Below are 20,862 nucleotides of genomic sequence, written 5' to 3'. Positions count from 1 at the left end.
TGATACTAAACCTCTCGCTTTGACAAATATTATCAAGATTGAATTCATTATTTTATTTTGTCGTGATTATATATACTTGTAAAACTTGGATCATGATGGGAGAAAGCAAATTAGCTTTTTTTTCTTTTTCCTTTTTTGTCATTTGATTTATGTAACTAATTATTTATGCTTTTTGGATAGTTGCTTAATGAGTTCCCAAAGTTTGAAAAGAGAAAAAGTGGGCAGTACTACAGCTGATCTCTTCTTCCACAATGGAGTAGCTTGAAAGTACAGTAGGATCAATCCAAATCAAACAGCTAATTTGCTTCATTGACGATTAATTAAGGTCTTCCAAATCATCATGAAATGATCTCTGTATAAATATCAAAACTGTAGGGAACTATTTCACTTCAGAATATACCAAGTTAGCAGCTTTTCTGTTTCATACAATGGCAAAAAATGCATCACTTTTGTTTCTAATTATGATGGTGTGTCTGTCGGAAGGAGTTCTTGATAGCCACTATTACTTAAAAACATGCCCCAATGCAGAAAATATCATTCTTCAAACCGTCTACAATGCTTCCATTCATGATCCCAAAGTCCCTGCTCGTCTTCTTAGGCTCTTCTTTCATGACTGTTTCATAAGGGTATTATAAAATCTCGGAGTACTCCATATGTTAGAAATTTTTGTCATTTGTAAATGTCGTAGACATTACTTGAAATAAGTGAGAGTAATATGAAAGAATTGTTTATATTGAAGTGTAAGTCTGTTGTTTTCTTTTATAGGGATGTGATGGATCGGTGTTGATAGACTCGACACCTGAGAACCAAGCAGAGAAAGATGGACCTCCAAACATCTCGCTAAGGTCATTCTATGTGATAGATGAGGCCAAAGCTAAGCTTGAAAGTGCATGCCCACATACTGTTTCTTGTGCTGATATTGTCGCTATTGCTGCTAGAGATGTAGTAACTTTGGTATGTAACTTGATTCCCCTTAAATTTTAAGATGGTCTTTCCACACTAACAACATGTTTTTAATAGGTGTACCAGCCTTTGAAGTTGTTCCAAAAGGTTTTGATAAAACTTTTAACTTTCATTCAAGTGTCTAACAGATAATTGTATAATAGACAAAATTCCAAAGTCCAAAATGGTTTTTCACCGATTTTCTGAAACTTAAAAATTTTGTCATTTTGCTTACATCATATGTCAGCTTAAGTTACTAAATTACCCTTGTTTTATTTTCTCTCTTTCTCCTCTTCTTTTCGATTTTCTGTCCTCTATATTTTTGCTAGTAATTCTCCATTTTTCCTTTTTTCCACTTGTCACCAAGCATCAAAACATTGGGATTGCAAAGGTACCATTCCCGACCATTGAAATTTTGAAGCATTGCAAAATTTGATTGAAATAACATATGCAATGGAAAAATAGAGCAAGAGAGTGAAGGGTGAAAGAGAGAGAGGAGACAAGAGTGAGGGAGTGAGAGAGAGGAGACAGAGAGAGTGAGAAGAGCAAGGTAGCGAGAGAAGAGTGGGAGTGGATATTGGGAGAGTGAAGAGAACGAGAGAGCAAGAGGCAATCTACTTATGCAAGGTACTATTTGGTATTTTCACCCAAATATGACGATAACAAGGATAGAAAAACCTCAATTTCAATAAGTGGAACAAATTTCATTTTTCTCCCCAGTTTTGGGGTTGTCCATCCGTCAGACCCTCATGGTGTGGTTCATTTTATTAGTTTAACGATCAAGTAATAGAGTAATCATATTACTTGAAAGAATGAGCCAATACGGTGGTAAGTTGAATTAGGTGGGTTGAGACATTTGATTTTAAAGTGTCAAGGAAACTGAACTAATGGTAGGGAAGTGTCAAAAATAAACTTGAAAGTTTAGACCCGGCGTAAAGCATGCACAAATTCGAAAATTCAATAGGGTACATGATAATATCTTAAGATAAATGTGGAATTCATCCTAGGATTTATTATTTAAGATTAATAATATTCGCTTTTATTTCCTCTGTGGGGAAAAAATGTAGTCTGGAGGCCCATATTGGAGTGTACTCAAAGGAAGGAAAGATGGGAAGATTTCAAAGGCTTCTGAGACCATCAACTTGCCAGCTCCAACTTTCAATGTCTCCCAACTCATTCAGAGCTTTGCAGACAGAGGATTAGAAGTTAAGGACATGGTTGCTCTATCTGGGGCTCACACACTTGGATTCTCACATTGTTCTTCCTTCCAATCTCGACTTCGAAACTTCAGCTCAACTCATGAAATTGATCCTACTTTGGAATCTGGGTTTGCTCAAATTCTAAGAAACAAGTGTCCAAAACCAAATTTGGACAAAAATGCTGGACAGTTCTTGGACCCAACTTCCTCAACTTTTGACAATGTGTATTACAAGAGACTGTTGGAAGGAAAGGGTGTGTTTGGTTCTGATCAAGCTCTGTTTGTTGATTCTAGAACTAGAGGGCTTGTTGGGCAGTTTGCTCAAGATCAGAACTTGTTCTTTAAGGAGTTTGCAGCTTCAATGGTGAATTTGGGTAATGTTGGGGTAATTCAGAATGGAAATATCAGAATCAATTGCCGGGTGCCAAACTAAGTGAGGGAGAGTTTTTTTTTTTCCTATTTTTTTTCCTCAAAAAAAGTAATGTTATGTTGAACTATCACTATCTGAAATAAAAGTGAGAAAGATGTTTCTTCCATTAAGAAAGTTTTTATATATAGTATGTCATATCTTATAAATCAAGTAACAGGAGAAGGTAAAGAACAAGCTAATAGAATTGGATATATTGAATATATAAGATAACGAAAATATACGATAAACCAAGTGGTTTGAGCTACTTGAATCCTCCCAAACCGTGATTCGAGGTACATGGACCCTCTCTTCTTGATATCACCCAGCAAATATATTGCCTATCTTCACCGTTCTCCACTCCCCAAAATTATAACCACAATTATAACTATAATTATAACTAACTCCCTAGCTAACTACTATTATGCCCTTAATACCCTAGTAACCCCTAAATCTATGTATATCTAGGGGAAAATAAAGGCCTTTCAAAGTTCAAAGGCACCAAATTATTTTATTTTCAATTTTAAGCGAATATGAAACAAGAATTAATTTAAGTATTCTTTGTTCTTTAAAATAATTATTAACGTGAGTTCAATCTCCACATGCTGAGGATTGTCGTCACCCATCCATCAATATACTTTCTAATTAAGTTATTGGACAACAAAAATTGTGAGAAACTTATCACATAGGACTTTTAATATAACAAGCAAATGTATGGACTAGAAGAAAATCTTATCATCTCATACTTTATCAAAACAATAGCCGATTAGTTAGGTGTAGAAGCGATCATTCTCACGGGCAGTCATTTGGAGTCATCAAGACAAAAGTGACTCTAATAGAAGAGTAACAAATGGCATAGTTTCCCAATATATTCAAAGGCCACCAAAATATGGCAACTTTGAGTAACAAGCCTAACATAAGAAATGAAACATCAAATTTAGAAAAGTAAATTCCTTAGGCAGAAAAGTGACGAGGGTACATATATCAGAGTGGCATCATATGCAGTAGAATGTCATGTAATGATATAATTCAACCAGCCACTTCGTATTACGACTTACAAGATTATGAAGGCTTCATTTCAAACAAATGATACACTGAATTCTATAGCTTATTCCTGGAACCAACCTGGACGTTAAAAAAAATCGACATTGAACGAGCTCTTTACCGAGATATGTTGGGGTCATCCAATCAAATAAGGAGGCTACCTAAGTGATTGTTTTGCAGTTTTCACGACACCAGGAGGCGTATAAACAACCAAATCATCAGTACTACATTCTTGGTCATGTGTAGATAATTCGATTTCTTTTTTTTCTTTCCATTGAGGTCACCAACAACCTGTCATGTGTTGTATGTCCAAGTGGATGAAAATACAAAGTTGGACATGTAGAATGGAACCAGAGATATAAGAGAACAGAAAATTTAGGTTACAAAAATTGCTAAATAACATGAAACTCAACTAAAGAACCAACAGAGTTACCTGAACTAATCATGAGAATATGACATCTGAACGGAAAACATATTTGACTCCCTTCATAACGTTGCGAGCTTCATGCAACAAACACTTGTCCCCATGAAGGTGCAGGAGAGCCATCCCTTCAGTAGGAGCCACCTACAACATACATAGAAAGAAAAAATGCAAGGCAATTGAAATAGAGGGAAAAGGAAAAGTCAGAAGATGATTACGGTGCTTCTCTGCAAGTTCATATATGATTAAAAGAAACTTCAAAATTAAATGGCGCAAGGGCATTGGATGTAAAAGTGGGGATTCACCTCAGCAATAACACCATTCCTTGAACCATAGAAAACAGTTTCCCCTCCAACCAGAGGCTCAGATGAAGGATCTTTGGAATTGTTCGTATCGTTTTTTGTTTTGTTTTTGGAACCTCCACTTAAGTATATCAACAAGGTATAATATGTGCGCTTGCCTCCTCCAAGATCAACACTTTCATCAATATGACGTCCAAAGCGCTGACCCACCTTGTATCTGAAATACCATAGTAATCGCCAAGATGCTTGTCAAGGAGAGACTACACCAGTTATAGAAGCTAATAAGCATGTCTTATACACCCAAAGCAGAAGGAAAAACAAATATTTATAGTGTGTATGAAATAGCTTTGGGAGAATTACTAATTTAAAGAAAATTTAGTATAATAGCTCCGTAAATGATTCTAAATGACCAACAGTTTTTTTTCTTTTTTTAAAAGCATAGTAGCTTTGTTTCTACCTATAGAACCAATTTTCTTACTCCCTTAGACACAGGGGAAAATATACTTTCACACATTATTAAGAAATTTAGGACCTTGATGAGAAGCTAAAGCAGAAGTCACCTGTATAATCTGATATTTGGATTCAACCCAACAGCAATTTTGCCCCGAATTTTAATATCGGCAAATAGATTATTAAGCCCGGAACGCCAAATGATGTCTGCTAAATCAGGATCATTCACCGAGATTCGATCATTATCTCTATAAGCTTCTCCTTTAGTAGGACCAAGGCTCCCCTGATGAAGAAAACCCAATGACTCTGCAGCCTTGATGAATGCTTTTGACTCAACACATGTGAAAAAACTTGGCACCTGCATTGGTTAAACCATTACATTCCTTCCCATCGCGATAACTACCGAAGCAACACATTTGGAATTAACTAGTGAACCCATACACTGTTACCTACAGTTGGGTTTGATAATTGCCAAGAGCCGAAAAATATACCGCAGACCCATATCTACACCTATTAATAAGAACCCTATAGAGAAACATAATTTAAGCATCTATATAGAATGAAATTTCTCGGATTATAGATTCACAAAATGAAAATTTGATGTGGGTATGACCAGAAGGATTGCAAGTTTGCATCAATAAATGATTTATCATAACGATTTCCATTGTAAAAATTAACCCAGAATGAAACTGCGGAAAGATAAGGCAAAAATTGATGCATTGAACTGAACACAAGGGAAGATGAACAAAATAAAAACCTAAACAAGTTGAGAATTTTAAGAGAAAATAGCACTCTTACGGTGAAAAGATCATTTCCTTTCAGCAGGTTGACTTGAAGATTCTGCTTGGGTTTAATGGGTGGCCAGTTCGAAGAGGGGTCTGTTTTATTGAAATCCCCCTCCCCTCTTCTACCCGCCATTTTTCTCTTCTTCCCCTGTGTTTCCGCCATCAGAAATAAACTGGTGCCTCTATTCTTCGATGAAACTTTGATATTGGGCCCAAATTAAGAACACCCCAGAGAAAATTTCCCAAATTTCTTGGACGAATTAGTGGGCTGATGAAAATTTGGTTGGCTGCCTTAATTGGGCGGCCCTTCGAGATCATATCACCCAATAAATAACCAAAATAAAAATGGGAATTGGTGGAAATAGCAAATAAGAGAATAGAAAAAAGAAAAATAGCAAACTGTTATATTATTTTGATTATGACAAAACTGTCATAAATATTTTCTCACTCTTTTTGGCCCGAAATTATCCCTCTGGATGACAATTGTCTATTTGTTAAGATCAAAAAATCAAATAAAATATCACATATGAGGAATAGAGTGTATTTGTAAACACACTTATTTATGATAATTCTTAACTAAATAAAAAAATATTATATTGTTTCTACAATCCCTAAATATGTGTCATTAGTTGCAATCCTAAGATATATGGCAAAACCGACTGCTGCATATTTCTTTTTCCAATTTTTTTTTGCCTGAAAGGACAATTGCTGCATACAAATACAAATAGGTCAAAAAAAACAAACAAAATATCACAAAGTACGAATATAGTGTATTTGTAAACACATTCATTTTTGGTAAATCTTAACTAAACCAAAAAATATTTTCTTGTTGCATAAGATTTCACCAACATTCCTAAAGATATGGATTTAGTTTTAACACCCCTAATTATTAGGATTTAAATCAATTAATTCACAATTTTTTATATTTCATATTATTTATCAAAAATTTATTAAATAATACATACTACAAAATTTTAATAAGAATTTGAATCTACAATTTATATTATCCCCTAAAATCCTCAATTTGAATTAAAATTTTACCTCATATCCCCAAAATAACACAAGCCTAAATTCAACTATTTCGCATTTTTTATTCTTCAAACTATTTATCAAAAAATAGACATAAATTATACATAATATATATTTGATATTTATTAACCTTTTTAGTTTAGAAATATATATCGTAAAATAGTTAGTTTTAATCTCAAATTTTAACCTCATTTTTATTTTTAAATCCAATTTTTACACTTTAATTTTAAATAGTTAGTTTGAATCCCTAAAATTATGGTAAAGATAACCAAACTTCAATTTGTAGATTTTCATCCCTAAAATAATGCTAAAACAACAAACTTCGTTCACAGCTTTTCATTCTTAAATTTTGTTAATTTAAAAATAATTTTATAAATAATACATAATATGTTATTTTGAATTCAAATTTTATATATTATCCCTAAAATGATGCAAATATATCTACAAGATTAGGGGGTTTGTTATATTTTAAACAATTTATTAAATGGCCATAAATATGTCTCAATAGCATTTTTGTAATTAATTGAATCTTATTCTCAAGAGAATCGTCGACTTCTCTCCTTCCATGAATTTCACCTATTTGAAAGACAACTTGTGTGAAGTTTGAAGTGGGACGAGATCTATATGAAATCGAATTAGCAAAGGTTCTCTCTAATCAACCTAGCTACTCTTAATTGCAAATTCCTCCGGCACGATGGCGGTAATCCGAAGAACCGGCAGAACGACATTCTTAGACTTTTCTTTTTCGACGATCTCCTTCATGAAAGATGCGTACTGCCCACCAAAGATGCATGTTTCTACTCTTTGTCAACGTCGTCGACTTGTTTCCTAATCAAAGCTTTCATTTACCAGAAGGAGTTAACGTTTTTATTCAAAGCTTTCATTTACCAGAAGGAGTTAATGTTTCTTATTCAAAGCTTTCATTTACCAGAAGGAGTAAACGAGCTCGAGTTCTGGGTTCTGTTCCAAATGTGCCGAAGCATGTTCTTCAAACCAAAAACTAGTTGACGGCAGCGGCGACAAGATCTCCGAGGAAATCAAGAGATGGGTTGTTGGGATTGAAGGAATTGAAGGATTGGAGGATGGTAAGGGAGTGATTTGAGAAGGGTTTAGAGAGGAAGAAATCGGGGGAAGAAGGAGCAAGACGAAAATCCCAAAGTTTTTGGTCAGAGGAGCTAACAATAAGAAAATCCAAAGACTTTGAAAAATTTGAAGGAGATGAGCTAGAAGTTCCAATAGTTTGTAATTTCTTGAATAATTGTATTTAGGATTCAATTTTTTCAATTAGGAAGGGGCATTTAGGACATTATTCTAACAATTAGTTTTCCATATTTTTTTTATTTTGTTATATTGCCAATTAAATAAAAATTTGACATTTATCCAAAGTATACTTTCTATTTTGCTATTCTTCTTGTTAGCCCAAATAAAAATACTTTTTTATGGATGAATATTTCGTATTTATTTTGACTTCTTTTGTGGGATGACTGACATTTTGAATTTTATAGCAATAAAAAGACAAATTGTGAATTGATTTGATAACACTCCTTTGGGAGGGGACATTGTGGGAGATTTTTATGTTTATAAAACTTTGGTTTATATTAGCGTAAAATCATAAAATTGATCTCTATAGTTTAAAAAACATTAAAATTTAATCATGTGGTTAGAGTTAATTAGAACTTCATCCTTATAATTGTTAAAATATCACAAATTGTTTGAAGATGTAAGTATTGTCCCTTTGTTAGTTAATGAGGTTCATTCCACCAAAATATAATACGGCTAAAACTGCAAGGATGCAACCTCCCTAGTTCATTTTTAATTAGCAACTTTTTCCTACTTGGAAATGGAAGAAAACCTACACAATGATGTAAAAATATGACCAAGGTGGTTTAAATTGGATAAAGTTCATCTAATGGATTGAATGCTCAAGTAACCCTCCCCAATATTTAATGAATAATTAAATTTTGTATCCGGTCTGAATAATAATAATAAAAATTTAGCATGTGTTGACTCCAGAAAAATGGATCAACCGAATTTTTATTACTAGGAAACATTAGGCACTAGTGTGGTGTAAAATCGTATTCTGATGCTCAATTCAATTGGAGTTTGTGAGTAACTTGATATTAGGAAATAGTAGAGAATTTTAGGCATACCCATCAAAACACCCTTTTGTCATTTACATAGGCTACTCATGTGTAACTCATGCCAAGCTCATAACTACCCCTCTTAATTTTTTGGAACCATTGAATTAATACTCGTCGGATAATCACACTATCACCACTTACGTTATAACCAATTCTTAAGTTTATAATCCACTCATTATTCCTAGTTTCTTTGTGGATCGTTTATTGAGAATTATTTCAAATTCATTCACTCTAAAATCTTCCATGGGTCTTCTATAAGTCTGCTAAGCATTCCATTGGTCTTGTTGATGTCTTCCACAGGTCCTTTAAGATCCCCGGTATAAGTCCCATAGTTCTCCATGAGTCCTACATAGGTTTTCTATATATGGATTCGTCTAATAAGGTCCTCCATGTGACTCCTAAATCTTCCCTATGTCTTTTCTAGAGGTTTTCCATAAGTTTTTCATGTGTGACTCTTAAATCTTTCAAATAGGTACTACTTAGCAACCTCATACGTCTTCTAAGTCTCCACTAAACTCACTCATAAGTCTTATGGAGTTTCTTTGGGATACACTCTAGAAGTCCTCGAAGCTCACTCTACACTTTTCATAGATCTTTAAAGCTTAACTTCAGATCGCCTCACATGTCCTCTTAGCTCTCTTTACCTCACACACCCTAAGTTTCTTAGAACTCAATCTAAACTCCCTTGTAAGTTCTCTGAGCTCATTTTATGTTCTCTCCTAGATCTTTAGAACTTTCTAGGCCCTTTCATGAGTTTTTTGAGGCTACGTTTTTCCATAGATCTCCTATATCTATCTAAAGGTGTAATCTCAACTTGTCTAGGTAAATATACCCATAACATTAGATATGCAGCTCTCATGCATCTATATGCAATTATTTCCCATCATAAGACAAAAAAAAAAAAAAAAAAAGAGTATTTTTCTAATAAAAGAATAAAAGTTGTCAAGAGATTAAATTAATATTGAATAATTTATTAGATTGCACAAAGATTATTGAAACTGGAGATGGGCCAACTTTTTTTCACCACATGAATATCTTTTTCTATTGCTTGATTTGACAATACGAGGAGTAAATGACAAATATATCCTTCAACTTTTTAACAATCATGAATATATTCTAAGTTTTGACATGATAAGAAGTTAGCCCATATATGCTTAATTAGAAATTAAAACTACATTTCTTTCAAATAACCCACAAGGCCATGAAATGAAATTAAAAGTTTGGAAAGGCTTAGGTAGAAAGAATTGGAACAAAAATATTTGAGAAAAAGGAAAAGGGGGATTTGGAATAAATAGGCAATAAGGTAAAGGAATGGAGCAAAGGGAACACATTTCATTTGAGGACCATCCTTCTTTACAAACCATGGACCACATTATCAAGAACATAAACCTTTTTTTTTTTTCCCATAGAAAAAGAAAAGTAGGATCACAGTTTAACTTGGTAAAAAGAATATTGATGACAAAGGCCTTCTTGGAGAATATAATTTAATTCAAATCCCTCTTTCCATTCCATTACTTTCCTTTTCAAAAGTTTAAAAAGTATATTTGGATTTTTCCTAATTAATATCTCCATTTTATTTATTTATTTTTTTATGATAATTTTTTTCAATTATAGAAGTTGTTCCATCCGATTTCAAGTAAATGAAGTGAACTTCGTTCCCATTATAACTGTGTGTATTTTCATTTATTATAAATAACCTATAATTAACTATATATATTATTATCATTAGTTTATCCTTTTTATTTCAATATTTACTATATCTTTCATTCATTTTTTTTTCTATCTGATTAAAATCTACACTGCAAATACATATTATTTTAGCTAACATTGAATCATATATATTTTCCATCATCATTTTAGGGTAAGAATAGGTCAAAAGTTTTAGAACAGATATGGACAGAAAGAAAAGGAAGAGAGAGAGAGAGAGTTTGGTGTGTGACATTTAGGCTTTCTAATGATACATATATATACATATATGAGTTTTGGCATTCAATCTGCAAAGCATAGGTCTAAACCTGAATAATAGACATACTTTTTTCTTGTCACATCATAGTCTATGTCTCTCCTAATTTTCTTTTCTATTTGTTATTATAAGATTGGTAACAATTAATTATAATTAAATGTATAACATTTTAAAATATTTAAAATATAACAAAATTCATCCATTATAGATTCTTATAGGTCATAGACTTGTACATAAGTATTGTATATAGGTATTGTTGTATTGTTATATAGAAATACCAACAAATAAGGCCTTCTTTTTTAATGTATAGTTTGATCGTAGGTGGAAATATTTCTCTTTTTCATGTCTTAATTAATTGGCTTAATTATTTGGGTGGAGGGTTTTTCTTGACGTATATGAGTTGGCTTAATATGAAAGGTTTTGATTTGTTTGTAGCCACATACGTTCATTCGAGGGCTCCACTGTATATTATTCATCTGTCAAAGCTTTTTTTTTTTTTTTTTTATACGAACTACAACTACAGACATTGGTGGGACATTTACCTTTTTATATAGTTATGCATCATGCATATGTGTTTTGTTTTCATTTATTTTGGTCGATTGCTATTTCTTTTCTTGCTTTCTATATCAAGAAAAAGACACCAAGAGACCTAATATATGTTTTACCACTACATGACAAAAGACCCTATATGACTTGTTTTTCAATTATGTTTACTTTGTTCATTTTTATCTTTTTCTTCTCGACCATCTGCATTATATATATATATATATATATATATATATATATATATATCAATCAATATTTCGATCTTTATAGATTATGATGTCTTCAATGATTTTAGATTGATTAGCAAGGTTTGAACAAAACAATTGCACCCTAATCCAAATTAATAGGCCAGTTAAGAAAGAAGGTAGGTTCAGGTCAAACGTGCACGACCAAGTCTAAGCCCAACCTTGACTAAATATGAAATTGATCACATGCCTTTCAGTTGAATTAGTTGTCTAATTGTCCTAAAGGGACTAAGAAACAACCTGACGTAAACTTTTCTTGTAAACACACTATTATGATAATGTACGTGATAATTTGAATTTTTGACTTCTCCATTATACTATTCTTCATCTCTGACCTAACATCAAAGCAATTCTTTTTTGTAAGAAGTATATATTTCCATATCCACAAATTTTCATCAACATTTATTTTAAGGTATATAAGAAAAATAGAAACTAAGTTCTTTTTCTTCTAGAATATTAATCACATATTTCAATCATAATGATCGATTTTCCCCTCCATCTTTTGTGTTATACATGTGATTAGTAAATGATTAGTAAATTAGATTCAGAGTTTTAAGACACTATATGACTTTGACTTGATATATAATTAGTCTTTTGAAAACATTCATACTAAGTAAATTCTACTTGTATTTTAGTTGGAACTTTGTGCAATGTCATAAGAATCCTCAATAATTTATGGAACTCGTCAAATCATTAATAAATTAATTGGGCCATCTTGCTGACACATGTATGCTATCTTAATTGAATTGGGAGACAAAACTAACTTTTCACAAACTTTAAGTCGTCCCCTATGTCTCCAGCCCTAATCATAATCAACAAAAACGAGAATAATTAAAGATTAATGTTGCTAGTAATATGAGTATTATCTTAAATAAGGCATGATCATGTGTTAATTAAACATTTGTTGATGGTTGCATCACAGATGTATATACACAAACGACCAGCAGCCTATAGCGACAGAGATTTGGTGGGGAGAAAAATTATCCACACCATCAGAAAACTTGAATGAAGGGATCAAAATATTAACTTTTGCAAATTGCAAAATCTATCTTAAAAGTAATTATACTATTAACTTTTAAACTTTGCATAGTTGAAATTATAATATTTTTACAAATTTAAGGGTTCGATTTTTATCATTTTTCTTGTCTAATTTCTACAATTATTGTGAACTTGAGAATATATTTTCAACAGTATTTATAGAAATTTAAGTGTTCAATTTTCACTGTTAAAATTTGAGTGATATAATTGTAACTACCATATATGTCATATCTATTTGGCTTACTTTTTTTTAATATATAAAATTGAATAATTAATCTTTGAAAATTTATGAGTTTTTCTTCTTTTTAATGAAAGACTCGACACTAAATTTAGAAATGTGTACTCAGAAAAAAAAACTAAAATTGGAGATATATTTACAAAACTTTTACGTGGGTTTGATTTTGAAAAGATAATTAGAAAGATTTTGGAATAAAATTTAAATGCATGATAGAACTATAAAATATATTTTAAAAATGAATTTATAAATAAATTGATTTACAATAACATTTTAATCGGTCATTTAAAATATATTGACAGGAGCTAAAATAAAGGTAAAATTTGAATATGGATTGAAAAGAGACAAAATAACCACTAAACTAACTATAAAAATTGAAAAATAAATAGTTTTCTTTATATATATTATATAAATACAATAAAGTTGAGGGGCTCAGCCCCCTGAGCCTATGTTAAATCCATCGGTGTTACCATTGCCTCACCCGAGCTCGGAGTGGATTAGAAACCAATTAATTATGACCTTATTGTTTCTACAATATATATATTTTAACTTTTCACCTTTTTATTAAAACCCCTATAAAAGATGTCTTCCACGAGTCCTTTAAATCCCCTCTTAACGTTAGGCATTGTGTATCAAAACAATCATTTCGTTATTTTTTTTATTTTAACATTTCGATTTATATCTTTAAACTTTAAAATTTAGGGAAACTTTCATAAATGTAACAACACACCGAACTATTTACTGTCCGTGCAACAAAGCTCATAAAGTTAATCATTTTTTAAATATTACCGATTTTCCATTCTATCTTTCTTCTCTTCCTCACGATTTCTTTTCATCGTCTTTTTCTTTTCATCTTTCTTACGTTGTTTAAATTTGGGTAACCAAATCTAAATGATTGTATACAAAAAATAGCAAAATCTAAAAGATCGTGTATAAAGAATGAAAAAGAAAATCATTTAGATTGGAGTAGCCAAACGTAAACAATTGTGTAAAAAAAATATATATCCCGTATAAAAAATCTTGAAAAAAATCATTTAGATTGGAGTAGCTAAATGTAAACGATCATGTGAAAAAAATAAACATCGTGTATAAAGAATCTTGAAAAAATCATTTAGATTAGAGTATCCAAATGTAAACGATCATGTAGAAAAAATAAAAGATCGTGTATAAAGAATCTTGAAAAAAAATCATTTAGATTGAAGTAGCTAAATGTAATCTAAATGTAAACATTCGTGAAAAAGAGTAAACGATCGTATAAAAAAATAAATTATCGTTAGAGAAATCTAAATGATTGTGTACCAAAAGAATTAAAATAATTATGTAACCAAATTAAACGATGGTGTAACAAAATTAAATGATACAATTGAAAAAATAAATTGTAGTCATATCTAAACGATCTCATACCAAACAATAATCAAATTTAAACGATCGCAAATATATTACGCGCACGTTGTTGACGGGACATTTTTTGTATGGTAATTAGAATGGATAGCAATTGTTAGAATAATTATTAACTATGTAGCAAAATTTTAAAAAAATTGTAAATATAGCAAAATCTATCGGTGATAGACTTCTTTCGTTGATAGACTCCTATGGTTTATCAGTGATAGACCAACATTTGCAACATGGTCTATCGGTAATAGACTCCTATCATTGATAGATTTTGACAAATTTTGCTATATTTGCAATTTTTTTAAAATGTTGCTATATACTTAATTATTTTGAATATAATTGCTACATTTGCAACTATCCCTTTTTGTATTTTACACGATGGGTCTCTGGACTTTTTCTGTTTTTTGAATTGTTTTATACAATGTCAATATTTTACTACTTTGTTATATTTTAAAAAAAAAAAACCTAAAATTTATATCAATTTAAATTTTAAACTAAAAATTATATTATTTTAACTTTTAAATTTATGAATTATATTAATTTAAACTCTAAACTTTTATAATGGTACCAATTTAGACCTTAAATTCATATAACTGCATTAATTTAAATCATCTATTGTGTTTTACTTTAACACATTAAAATTTGAATATTTAAATTAACATATATGAAAGTTGAATACATTAAACTTAAGGTTTAAATTGATATAAAATTATAAATTTAAAATTTAAATTGATACAACTATCGATTATATTCAGATTTATATTTAGCTCCTATTGTTTGAAAGGGTGGATAAACAGTAACATGGAAACAAAGCTTTAAAATAAAAGGTTGAATATTGTTGGTAACATCATGAAAATGACATCGTATAGTTAATGGGGTGTGGGAGGAACGGATAATTAGAATTATACTAAGTATAATGTTTTTCCTTCTCCCTCAAGATAAATTTTTTAAAAAAGGTACGTAGACTATAAAGGAATCCCAAAAAATTTGGATGTGTATATACCCATGTGCTTCTTGCTTGCAAAAACTCAAATTTGACCCCAATCATTACTTGATATATATTTAATATATTTGATATTGATGTACTTAATATACATTGTAATAACTTAATAATATAATAATTCACTTCTTGCCTTCTAAACATTCCTAATATATATTTGATATACTTGATATACTTGATATACTTGATATACATTGTAATAACTTGAGAATATAATTACTCACTTTTTGTCTCATCAACACGTTTTAAAAAAGTGTTTCACGTTTTTGCCTTAAAGTTGATAAAAAATCAAGTTATTTACAAAAAAAATTATTTATCCATGCGTTATTAACTAGGTATACTTAATTACCATTAAATTTAAAACATTTAAATATATAAATACGTGTATCAAGTGTATCAAATATATAACAAATGCAAATGCGTCAAAAGTAAAATTTGGGTTGTGCTTGTTTTTTCTTTTCCATTTTTGTAAAACCTTATTCCCTAAACTTGTTGTCTCATATAATTGAATCATCGATTAAATGTGATTAGAACTATTCAATATCCCACTCCACTCATATGTATATCCATGTGTAATAACCTTCAATTTTTCAATTACCATATTTATCTTCATTTTAATAAGGAAAGCTTATAATATATGGTTGTTATGAGACAATTTAATTTCAAAGTTCAAGGTTAGAATAATGCTTTCGAGAAAAAGAAAAAAAAAAAAAGAAGTTAAAAGAGCATAATTAAAATCTACTTGAAAGGTTAGGAATATAAAAAATAATGATGGAAGAAATAAATAAATTTAAAAGTTTATGAATATAATTCAAATCGAGAGCGAATTTATTGAGGGGCTGGGGCACGTACCCCTACATTATCGAGTCTTGTATTTTAATACAAATTTTGGAATGTCATATTATAATATATATATATTAAATAATGTTTTGTTTTAATTAAATTTTGATTTTAGCAAAACCACCTGACTAAGAGTTCAATTCTCCCTGTTACGATTATTTCAAACTTCCACTCTTCCAACAATAATTCATAAAAATGGTATTATTATTTCTTTTTTCCTTTTTTTTGGTGCAATTTTTATATTTACATATTTACATCACTTATTTATATATTTATTTTATTTAATTTCAGAATTAAAGCCTACAAGATAATTTTGCAACATTTCAATAATTTTATTTCTTCAAATACTTCAAATATCAATTTTATTGACAAATTTCAATAATGTCATAAAAATAAAATTTTTAAAAAAGGAACATTTCTTTATTGCTATAAATATACTAAATGTTATTGGAGCATCAGCCAAATGTCGATATATTTTTTTTAACATTTTTTAGATGTTAGTTTTAAATCTTGGTCCTTGAACTTTTAAAAACATCGGTTTTAGATAATCAATCTTAGAAATCTATAATTTTAATTTTTAATTAGAAGGTATATGCTAGATTGATGTTTTATTTGAGAACTCAAATGATCTTACTTCAAGATTTTGATCGAACATTCTACTCCACTTTCTAGATACAACTTAATCTACATCTAAATCTTTTAGTGCCTCTAGTTTACGATATTTTGAGATTCATTGAGGCGTTTTTTTTTTCCTTCCAATTTTTTCTTTTTCTTTTTTCTTGTGGGGAAGGGGGCTGGAGGCTATGATTTTGTTGGAATATTTATATGCAATTTTGAAGAGTTCCGTTTATACATTAATTGTACTTATTATTATTATTTTTAGTTTATGTTACGTTGTCAACCCCAATATGTTAGTTCTGTTTTATTTTCTTTAGTATTCTATTCAATGTTCTTTTGATTTGTTTCAAGATTCCAATTTGAGAAAAATGGTAACGGGTATGGAAGTTGAGGAGGGGATGTGAGAAAGTCGAGGAGGGGATGTAAGAGGGTTTGTTTTGGTGGAAAAAAATAACAAATTTTTAGTTTTTTAGTTTATTTGATAAGTGTGTTGATTATATTGCTACATTGACATAAAAGTTTTATACAATAAAATAGTAAGATTTCTTGGTTATTTATCATCAATTTAGAGCCTAGTCATCCAATTATAGAAGTTGCATCAATATTTCATTAAGGGGTTAATGAAATTCTAACGACATTGATCAAAATAAGTTATATTTTTTTTTTTATGTTTTTGAGGACTAAAGTAGACGTTTTTAAAAGTTTAAGGGCTAAAATATATAACAAGATACAAAATTTAGAAACCAAAATAGGTTTTTAAAAAAACTAACAATTTATTTTTTAGAACTGATTTATGATTTACTAGTAAACAACGCGTGCGATATACGTGAAAATTACACACGAAAAAATTATAGTTTTAATTTAACTTTATAAAATTAAAACAATCATTTCTATATCTTCATATTTATATTCTTTTTATATTCACATTGTAATGCATGAAAAATGAATAATAAATTTAGAAATATCATAATATACTATCTGAAAATTTATAATAGTTTTAATAAAAAAATTAAACGAAGAAAAAAACATGAGCAAGATTCTCAGGTTACATTAAAAAAGATTTTCAATATTACATAATTTAAATATAAAGATTATAGACATATCTACATGTCAAATACAAAGTTGGTAGTTCAAGTTTCCCCAATTTCTTGTATGTTTTGTTTTATAACTTTCTTTACATTGATTAATTTAACTTTAGCGAGTAAATAATTTATCATTTAAATGGTTAAACAAAGATTATTAAAATCTTTTGTTTCAAATTGGATCGATCTACACATATATATGTTAATTCTATAATTATTTTAATTTGATAATTAGTTTTAATTTTTAATTTTTAATTTACATTCATTTCATTTCTGTTAATTTGATAACCACACTTGTTGTTTTTTTTTTCTAATTTGCAGAAAGAAAAAAAATATCTATTATATAGCAAATTTTTTCTTTAAATATTTAATGCTTCCTTTTCAATTATATACCAGAGTTATAAAACTTTGAAGTATATTTATTTATTAGCATTTCCAACTTTCTAAACTTGAAAAATAAATAGTCCATTATACTGCTCATTTAATGCATTTGTAAAGAAACTCTAAGCATATAATTATGTTTTGTTTTTGTGTTCAATATCCCAACTTTTTGAATTCATTTTATTTTAAAAATTAAATTGTTATATTTGAATTTCATATTTTACACTTTTCTTTATTTGTTTTTAAACCACAATTCAATTTTTATAAACAAAAATACACAGTGAGAGTCACTTATCAATTAGGAATATTATTTAAGTGAAAGAAATATAAAATTATTTTAAAAATAAAGATACAATGTAACTTTTACACATCAATATTATCTACTACATAAAAAAAAAACATTCATTATTGAAGATTTGTAATTAACCATAGTTCTATATTACATATATACAACTCAACTAATAAATTGGAGATTCTGAATTTAAAATTAATATCTAAAAAGATTTTTAAAAAACAAAAGAGAAAAAGAAAACTTGACAAATTTGTAATGATTGGATATTTTTATTTATAAACAAATATTGAAATTTTAAATATTTTAGTTATAGAATAATAAAAATTAAAAATATAAGAGATACTAAACCCATCGTATTCTTTAATTTTAGGAATATGTATCATATTAGTTAATAAAAAATCATTAAATGACAGTAATATTTAACGGTGATATATAATGGAATTAATGTTTACTAAATATATATAATTTTAAAAATTAATACTAAACTCGATTTAAGTTTAAGTTTTTTAATATTTGTATAAAATAGTTAAAATATTAAATATGAGAGAGATGTAAGAAAATATTAAAATGGTACTAAGTTTAGGCATAAATCTGATCTTATAATATAATTTAGATTTATGACATTTGAGATAATATTACTTATTTATTTTTTCTTGAATTTTTTATCCTTTCTTATTTAATAGAGGTTTGATGAATTATATAACTTAGTTTTGTCAACCGTCTACGTTTTTTTTCGTTTTGTCTATGGCTTAATTGAATGACATAGTTTGCATTAAACCTTTTTAACTCATATTTTGTGTTTTAATTTTTATTTTAGATGGAACATTGTAATCCAGTTATTTGAATTTAAGAAAATGTTTCACCTATACATAAATTTTATACTAGCTAATTGAGAGTATACTCATCTCGATAACTCAATTTTATAATTGACAAGAACCGATAGATTGGTAGTTTTAGGTTTGAATTTTTTATTATTAATTTTATGATATATATAAGCCGAGTAAATTAAGCATGAAACTTAAGTTTGATTTGGTTAAAAGATATTAGTTCCATAAAATATCATACGTTGTGAATATTAGTTATTCGTTATTTAGTAGATAAGACATGTATTGCTCTTTTAAAAATTGGAAATTCACGTTTATTATTTGTAATTTTAATAAAAAAAGTAAAAGAATTAAATAGTCATTTAAAGATATCAACTTAATGGTGGATTGTGTTAGTGTTAACTAAGACTTTCATAATCAATTTTAGGGGTGATCATCGGTCAATCAAAGTCGGTTTTTTTTTTTTTTTTTTGAAATTGACTATAGTCAGTTAAGTACAATGTCAAATTGATCTCGACATCGATGAGCAAGGGTCAATCAATCGGGTCGGTTTAACACTTAAAAATATTTTTTGAAAATTTTTTATTTGAAACTTTTTGAAAACGACATTGACCGACCCTTCTTGTTTTCCGACCGATCAACTTCGGTTTGGTTGGTTGGCTCGATTTTTCGATCTATCATGCTCACCCAATTGCTACAGTAAATACTATTTAAAAGTCTTCAATTAACAACAAATATAGTTTTAAAACCTCTAATTTGCTACGATATTATTATTTGTTATAGTTTTTCTATTTTATATTCATTTTTTTTATTATAATGTTTACTATTTTCTTATCAAATTAAAATAATTTACCTACTAAATACATATTATTCTAACTCAAATACAAACTATAATAACTTAGAATTAATCCACTTATCGTCTTGTTTATTTCAGGTAAATATTGTTTATAGGTTAAATTTTATTTAATATAAGAATGGATTTTAAAAATTAAAATATGAATGATAAAAAAGGAAATATCAATAATGCTTAAATTGTTAAAATGAATTAAAGAAAAAAAGAAGAGAAATAAAATGTAAAATGAAATAGGGTTTGAAGTTTGAATAAATTAATAATAAGATGAATTTGAAAGTGTGGGACTGGCAGCCTCAGCCTGGCCTCGGTAATACCCAAAACAGGAATATATTATTTATCTCTTTAGCCAAAAAGATAAGGATTAATTATTCGAAATAGTAAATAAAAGTAAAAAGTAAAAAATGAAAAATGAAAAGAGAAGAAATAAAAAATCCGGAGAGGAGGAGGGGGGCATGTGAAGTGGTCGATTTCGCATTCATCGAGATGGCCAACAGTAAATGGACACCCTATATGACGTGTCGAAATATGATTAGCTCTTAGTCCACGTCACTAGTACGGTTTACCAACCTTACTACTTCTTCAATTCCGTCGTACACTCCACACTCACCCCCCCCCCCCCCCCCCGCCCCCACATACTTTTGGTTGAAAGATGAAACAGCTTTCCTTTCTTTTTCCTTTTGTCTTCTTTTTCCACTTTTCTTTTCTTCTTCTTCAAATACCTTCCCTTAACATTTCATTTCACCTCCCTTTACATTTATTTCTCTCACCCACATACCCTATAATTATATATACATATCACCCAACATGATTATTGGATACATATCCACTAATTTTA

General features: G+C 29.2%; 2 protein-coding genes across 2 annotated transcripts; one reads left to right on the top strand and one right to left on the bottom strand.

Moving 5' to 3' along the window:
• The first annotated feature begins 372 nt into the window (after positions 1-372).
• Positions 373-2,675, top strand: LOC103484034 (peroxidase 66). The gene is made up of 3 exons (XM_008440931.3): positions 373-626; positions 766-954; positions 2,010-2,675. The coding sequence occupies exons 1-3, from the start codon at positions 429-431 to the stop codon at positions 2,571-2,573; spliced, it is 951 nt and encodes a 316-aa protein (XP_008439153.1). The 5' UTR covers positions 373-428; the 3' UTR covers positions 2,574-2,675.
• Positions 2,676-3,482: 807 nt separating this feature from the next.
• Positions 3,483-5,762, bottom strand: LOC103484033 (uncharacterized). The gene is made up of 5 exons (XM_008440929.3): positions 5,562-5,762; positions 4,874-5,121; positions 4,317-4,530; positions 4,024-4,155; positions 3,483-3,881 (listed from the first exon to the last, which is right to left on the bottom strand). The coding sequence occupies exons 1-4, from the start codon at positions 5,709-5,711 to the stop codon at positions 4,033-4,035; spliced, it is 735 nt and encodes a 244-aa protein (XP_008439151.1). The 5' UTR covers positions 5,712-5,762; the 3' UTR covers positions 3,483-3,881; positions 4,024-4,032.
• Between the last annotated feature and the right edge of the window lie 15,100 nt (positions 5,763-20,862).

Source organism: Cucumis melo, chromosome 6, assembly GCF_025177605.1.
Source record: "Cucumis melo cultivar AY chromosome 6, USDA_Cmelo_AY_1.0, whole genome shotgun sequence".
Classification (NCBI taxonomy): domain Eukaryota; kingdom Viridiplantae; phylum Streptophyta; class Magnoliopsida; order Cucurbitales; family Cucurbitaceae; genus Cucumis; species Cucumis melo.
This window is presented reverse-complemented; position numbering and strand designations above follow the sequence as displayed.